This window comes from Anomaloglossus baeobatrachus, chromosome 1 (genome assembly GCF_048569485.1).
Source record: "Anomaloglossus baeobatrachus isolate aAnoBae1 chromosome 1, aAnoBae1.hap1, whole genome shotgun sequence".
Lineage (NCBI taxonomy): Eukaryota > Metazoa > Chordata > Amphibia > Anura > Aromobatidae > Anomaloglossus > Anomaloglossus baeobatrachus.
Genome location: NC_134353.1, coordinates 429,208,586 through 429,215,854, shown reverse-complemented (window position 1 = coordinate 429,215,854; position 7,269 = coordinate 429,208,586). Strand labels below are relative to the sequence as shown.

Below are 7,269 nucleotides of genomic sequence, written 5' to 3'. Positions count from 1 at the left end.
TGACCCAACACAGGTCCAAAAGATGACTCCTCACCTGTCCTGGCCTAAAAAGCGTTTTAAAATGTCTAACTGTGACACAGCTTGTTGCATGACCTTGTTCCTTCCTCTTTCCCCCAGGAACCAATTCTCTTTATATCAGTTTCTGCTCTTAAAACTTGGACCAGCAGATGACGTTCATTCACACAAGTTTCACTTGTGTTTTTCTGATGTATCAACCATCCACTTCCTTACAATGGAAATAGAGAGTCATTATTTTAGAGTGCAAAAGATGTACTATAAATTTAAACCATTCAAATGATGTGTGTTTTACGGAACGTCTGCTTCTGATTTTGTGTGAAACAAAATAATGTTCATTTGTGACCCATGGTCATAGTTTTCTGATAAATTACTGTTCACGGTCCATGTGACATTTTTCAATCTCCTCTAATTGGTATTTTGCTTTGTGACACAACAGGTTTTAATCTTCTCCATTATCCTTTCCTTAAATCTGATTTCAGTATTTTTCATGACACTGGTACTTTCATGTGCTTTTAGTTTTGCATAAAAGTCTGAAAACCTGTTGTAAAGTATAGATATTGGCATGCCATTCAGAATAATGCCAAAAGATATGCACAGAAATGCTACAATCCGACCCAAAATTGTATCAGGAATTGTATCACCATATCCTACAGTAGAAATGCTGACCTACAAAAAAGAGAAAAACAAAATCAAACACACAAAATAAAAACAGGTATAAATTTCCATAAAGCATTCACCTAAATGACATAGTATGTAAACCGCACCTGCAATTTTTTTTCCCTGGGGTGGATATATTTTGTAAAAATGCTGCAAGTTATGTTTAATCTCTTTTTATTGAAAATTAAATGTTTGTTACAGTAAATATGGCTACAAGCCAAAGACAAACCCACAAATATAAGACAGGACCAGACAAGTGCAAAGAAACATTTAAGGCACTGCATGGTCATAACCACACACAATCCATTGCAATAAATGAACAATTATGTCAATTTGGCCTAGACCATGTTCAAGAAATATTAAGCTAGCAAACTGCAACATAGGCAACAAGGATTAACCACTCCCTTTGGAGAGGTTGCAGAGTGATCCAGAGAGGAAAAGGAAAAAGAGAAAAAAGAAAAGAAAGAAAGGGGGAGGGAAAAACATAACAGATAAAGGGGGGAAGCGGATCATGGCGGAGGGCAGGGGCAAACCAGGACCAAGTGGTGGAGAAGGTCCATGTAGAGTCTCAATTTGCCCCAAAGAGGGAATGGAAGTCCGGAGAATCCAGAAACAGAACCCAAGGACTCCAGATCTTAAGGAATTTTTTGTTAGAATCCTGAATTTTGGCTGTAAGACTCTCCATTCTGTAAAGGAAGGCCATCTCCCTAAGCCACTCGTCTAAGGCGGGGGCCCGGGGGACCTCCGGTATCTGGGGATCACTGCTCGGGCAGCTGCTAGACAAAACCTCAATAGACCCATTTTCTGAGGCCTGGCAGACCCCGGTAGGGTAGATAAAAGAGTAAATTGTGGAGAACCAGAGAGGGCGTACCCACTGATACTGTTATATGCAGAGAAGACACCACTCCAAAATGGCAAAATGCTGCAAATTAGAATTGATGCATTTATTTTTCAGAAAAAAGTATTATAAAGGATATTAAAGGGAACCTGACAGCTTACAGATCCATGGGCCACATCTATCGGATGCTGGCTGCATGATTTAGGCCATATATGTTTAAACCTGAGACCCCACTGGAACCAAAACTCACTGGAGACTACTCACACCTACACAAAGAAAAATTGTTGGATCCAATATGAATGAAACTTTATTTGGCAAAGTTCATTACAATTCAATGAAAGCAGCCATATAGAATACTCTACGCGTTTCTGGCGTTTCACCCTTAATCACTGAGTATACATAGGCATAATAGGAAACATCTTAAAAAGAAAAGCTGACCAATCATGGGAGATTACAAAGTCACATGTATAGTTACCAATTCAAATCAAATACAAATAAGATCTAAAACCTATCAAATATTTCAAACATAAATATCTGAGGAAAAATTAAACCACACAAAATAATTATCAGTAAATTAAAGTATTATTTCTAAAGTTCATTCCATGTGGTTGTTTCATGTCTAATTTAATCTACACACCTATACAGACACACTGGGAGAGACCTGGCACCACACTGCATCAGGTGGGTAGAAGCTGCTGGGGACCCGCCTGCTTGAAAGGTATCCAATGCGGCTTGGTCCTCGGTGGGTATTAAACTATGTTTTGATTGGAAGTGGCACAGCGTTTCAGAGTGAAACATACCTGACTGAAATCATACAGCCAGAATCTGACACATGCTACCCATGGATTGGGCAGCATTAAAAAAAATGCTATTAACACTAGAAGTCCCAGAAATTCCGAGCTCCCCCTGAAGTCCCGAAAGAGGGTCAAATGACCCTTAAGGCTGCTTTACACCAGGCAATCTATCGTGCGATAGATCATCGGGGTCACGGTTTTTGTGACGCACATCCGGCATCGCTGGCGATGCCGGCCTGTGTGACACCTCCTAGCGATGCAGTATCGCTCACAAATCATGAGTCGGGTACTGCTCGTTAGGTTCCATAAAATCGTTTAATTTAGTTGACCATCGTTTCCGTGGTAGCACACGCTGCTCCGTGTGACACCACGAGAACGATGAGCAGCTCACCTGCCTCCCACGGCCGCCGCCGTCTCTATGTGGAAGGAAGGAGGTGGGCGGGATGTTTACGTCCCGCTCATCTCCGCCCCTCCGCTTCTATTGGCCGGCGGCCGTGTGACGTCGCTGTGACGCCGAACGTCCCTCCCACTCCAGGAAGTGGACGTTCGCCACCCACAGCGAGGTCGCACGAGAGGTAAGTATGTGTGACGGGGGTTACTAACTTTGTGCGACACGGGCAGCGATTTGCCCGTGACGCAAAAAGGACGGGGGCGGGTACGATCGATTGTGAAATCGCACAATCGGTCGTACCGTGTAAAGCAGGCTTTAGTCAATTAGATTATCAAATACAATAAACTGAATAGAACTACCTAGAAACTAAATGGCTAAACTCAATGGAAAACAACAACCTCCTGTGGTGCGAGAGTAATGGCCTTAATTACAGAACAAAAGACGATGATTATAGGATGTTAGCTAAAATCCTTCAGGTCATTCGACCCGTCTCTGGGTTCCAAAGGTAGAAATGTTAAATGACACCTCTCTGGGACTTCTAGTGTTAACCTAAAAAGATGGGGATAATCAGCAGGTTCTTAGATATTTGAAGTCTGAGAGCCCCAGCTGCCAGGAGGAATAAAGTTAATTTCCTCCTAGCAGCTGGAGTCTGAGGGCGGCTTCAAACTGCTATTGACCTGTAGATTAACCCCATATCTGCAAGTTAACAGCATTTTTTCATAGTACAGGTTCCCTGTAAGTTTCATTTATACTGCCCATATAGAGCCTAAATGCATGATTGCAGCCAGGTACGGTATATTTTTCTCTGAATCATATAGGGAAAGACATGACCCGCTGGTTTCTCCATGCTCACCTCCAGTCGATTGACTGGTTTCTGTCATGTATGGGAGAGTCCTGTAAATCAACTAGAGCAATGTGTGTGTGTGTGTATGTGTGTGTGTGGGGGGGGTGGGGGGTGGGCAAACAGGAGTTGATCCATTTCAGAAAAAAACATACCTGGCTTAATTTGTGTAGCCATGCTTTGATTCACCCTTTAATTACTTTCATTTAGCTAAATATTTCATTAAAATAATAATGATGGCATTAATAAATAAATGAAAATGATAACGACATTGAAAGAAATGTATCCAAATTCTGGCACAATTTTCTACCATGATTTGCACCATATATTATATGTTTTCTACACATTCTGTGCCTTGCCCAACAAGGGGGCATGATTCCTCTGAAAAGGGGACTGTCTCAGTGTGAGTTACATAGGCTAATGTGCAACATCGTGGGAAAAATTGGCGCCAATATAGTGCACATATTTTACACAAAGTAAGGTAACTAATAGGTTGTGCAGACCTAAATCTAGGACATCTTTAGACTATCTACTCTATCAAACACGAGTCACTATGACAAATCTGGCACATAAGACTGTCTAGTTTAAGCTTACACGGCCAAAGAATTAAGGGTCTTGATAAATATTCCACACTGGCTGAAAATAAAAACTTACCGCTGCCCACCACCAGGCATCTGGAATGCTGGTGAAATTGGTACCAGGGATATCATGTTCGACAGAGTGCATCAAAGCAGAGAATGTAAACACTCCCATAGCAATGAACAAGAACAAACAGCAAACTTGTTGATAGCACTGACGGATAGTGAAGCCAAAAGCTCTTAGTCCAATAGAATGACGGGCCAGTTTTAAAATTCGAAATATCCGCATAAGTCGAATTATTTTTAGCACTTTTCCAAGTTGTCCCACTCTTTCCATTCTCTCTATATCATCAGGGTGCAGTTGCATATAAGATTCTTCTGAAAACCTTTCAAATATAATTTGAATATAAAATGGTAAAATAGCAATAAGGTCTACAATATTTAACACAGTTTTTAGGAATCTTCTAATATCTGAAGTTGATAATAGTCGCATTATATACTCAGTGGTGAAGAATATAACACAGGCAATTTCCACATGTTCCATATAGGATACACCATAGAGGTTTAGATGTTTAAGTTCTTCCACTGTACTAAGACACATGGTTACAATAGAAATCAAGACAAAAAAGCTGGATAAAATGGCTAAAATTTTTGCTGGAATAGAAGAGTATGGATTTTCCACAAAATCCCATATCTTTTTCCTCAAATCTCCAAGCCACTTGCCTTCAAAGTGCTTTTCATGATCATGCCTTTCAAGCTCAGCTTGGAGTTCTTTCTGTATCTTAATATTCTCTTTCAGTTCATCTTGATGTTCTTGAAACAGAGTACGACAACAGTTTTGTGTATAATTTAGATGAATGCCCCAGTATTCTATTTCCTCAACATAGTTAAGAGGGCAAAGTTCATCCATTATCCATAAAATTCCATTGCGATAGAAATTGAATATGTAGCAGAAAACTGTAGGATCCCGGTCAAAGAAATATTCATTTCTCTGCACAGAATAGTCATCACAAAGATCTAATCTTTTTACTGGATCAGCAGAAGTAGCAATTCTTCCAATTCTAGTGACTGGGTATTTAGCTGCTGCTAAATAATCAATCTGGAATTTCTTTCCTCCAACATTGAGGTTAAGGATAAAAGGATTTCTTTTTGACAAATTAATAGCATTTCGGATGGGTTTAGAGCTCTGCTCAGTAAAAGTAGCATACAAATTTCCTTTGTAAAGATCTGCTAGACTGTGAGCGTGTTCTACAAACCTGACCCTTGCAGAAATTGGTTTTCCTCTAGCACATATGTCTTTCATGATTTAATGTGCCAAGTGCAAATTGGTGATCAATCTGGTTTTAGGTATTGCTTGAAGACAGGACAGATTTGTAATGACTGCAGAAACATCCTTTTCTTGCGTCCTCTTTAGTTCTTATACAATGTTTTATTTTTAAATAAAATAATCCGTTTCTGGGATAAAGGAGGATAAAAGGGATGAATTAGTAAAGGCTATTACTCTGGCTAAAAACAGCTTTTTTAAAACTCTGTAATAGGATTGTCTGGTGCCAAATGAGTACATCACTAGCAGGACCGTACGAGTGACTTATGCAAAACCACTAATTTAGAGGACTGTAGTTCAACTCCATTGTTTTGTTGACACATTTTTTAAATATTTATTTATGCAAGTCCCCTTAGATTTTTATTTGTTTTGTTTATACATTGTGGACATCACATGAATTTGTGTCCCTACTGTAGTATCAGTCAAAGGTTTGGACACACCTGTTATGCAATGGTTTTCCTTGTTTTTTTTTTAATATGCTCATTATGGAAGTGTGCACACGTTGCAGATATGTTGCATTTTTATGCGTTTTTCAGTGCAAATTTGTCACAAAACCTGATTTCCTGATGCTGGCAAAGTGAATGAGAATCTTGAAATCTCATGCACATGTTGAGTATTTTCTCCTTGCAAATTAGGTGCAGATTTAAGGCTATGTGCCCACGAGACAACGTACCCGTGGATTTTGCTGTGGAAAACCCGCTGATTTATCTCGATTTTCCAGATAAATCCACAGGTTTACACAAGTATAGACACTCCCCATGTTATCCTATGTGATTTTGGGAGTGCTGTATCAATGCTGCGGTATGTGTGGCTGCGGATTTCCCGCAGATGCGCGTAACTGCATGTCAATTATTTATGCAGATATATCTGCGGATGTCCCGCCTTTCCACTATGAAGATAGAGGGCGAGACGTCCGCAGGTATTTCCGCACTTGTCCCACAGATTTACCGCAACAAAAATGCTCGAATCCCACAGCAATGGATAGCTGCAGATTCCGGGGAGCAGCTACGGTAAACCTAAGGACAAACCTGCGGCAAAGTCCGCGAGTACATTGTCCCATGGGCACATAGCCTAAATCTGCAGCATGTTAATTCTTTCAGCGTTATTCCTGTAGATTTCACCCAAATAGCGAAAAGAATTGCCTCTGCATTTTTCCTGCCAAGAGATGCAGAAAAGGTACAGAAATTTCTTCACCAAATACTACTGTTTCCCCAAAATAAGCCCTAGCATGATTTTGCAGGATTTTGGGAATATGCTTGAAGTATAAGCCCTACTCCAAAAATAAGCTCTAGTCCAGCATTGGTAGGAGTTAAACTACACAATTTCTCGGGGCCCCTACTTTCTTAGGGACCCCACCATTTATATTCTGGGGTTAAAATTGTTAAAGGACCTTTGATGACTTCACACTCATGTGACCAAAGGTCTCTTAATTGAAGAGATCTAAAGCTGAAGAGGCGACAGGCTGGTATGCAGGGCTGGCATTAGGCACTGTGCTAGGGGACCCAGAGTGTATATCCTGATGAAAAGACTGCTTAAAGACCTTTTTGACATCATGTCATGTGACCAAAGGTCTCTTAATTGGAAGGGTCTAAAGCTGAAGAGGACACAGGCTGGAATGTATGTGTCACACAGTGTTTGGAGCTAAACTAGAAGAGTGTCATGACGGCATCAGACGCTGTTCAGACTACAGACTATGATAATCCACACTATTCTTTCTCTGGTGCTTCTGAATTGCACAGGCAGGTTTGAGCGTCAGCCAGCTGTGGGCTCATTAGTAGTGCTGAGCGGACCGGGACTGTAAAAGTCCGGATCCGCGCGGTTTGAGCTG

The 7,269-nt window shown here is 40.7% G+C and overlaps 1 protein-coding gene across 1 annotated transcript; it reads right to left on the bottom strand.

The window, feature by feature from the left end:
• Positions 1 to 423: 423 nt before the first annotated feature.
• LOC142294326 (potassium voltage-gated channel subfamily V member 2-like) lies at positions 424 to 5,420 on the bottom strand. The gene is made up of 2 exons (XM_075337871.1): positions 4,194 to 5,420; positions 424 to 684 (listed from the first exon to the last, which is right to left on the bottom strand). Exons 1-2 carry the CDS (start codon positions 5,418 to 5,420, stop codon positions 424 to 426), a joined length of 1,488 nt encoding a protein of 495 aa, XP_075193986.1.
• Between the last annotated feature and the right edge of the window lie 1,849 nt (positions 5,421 to 7,269).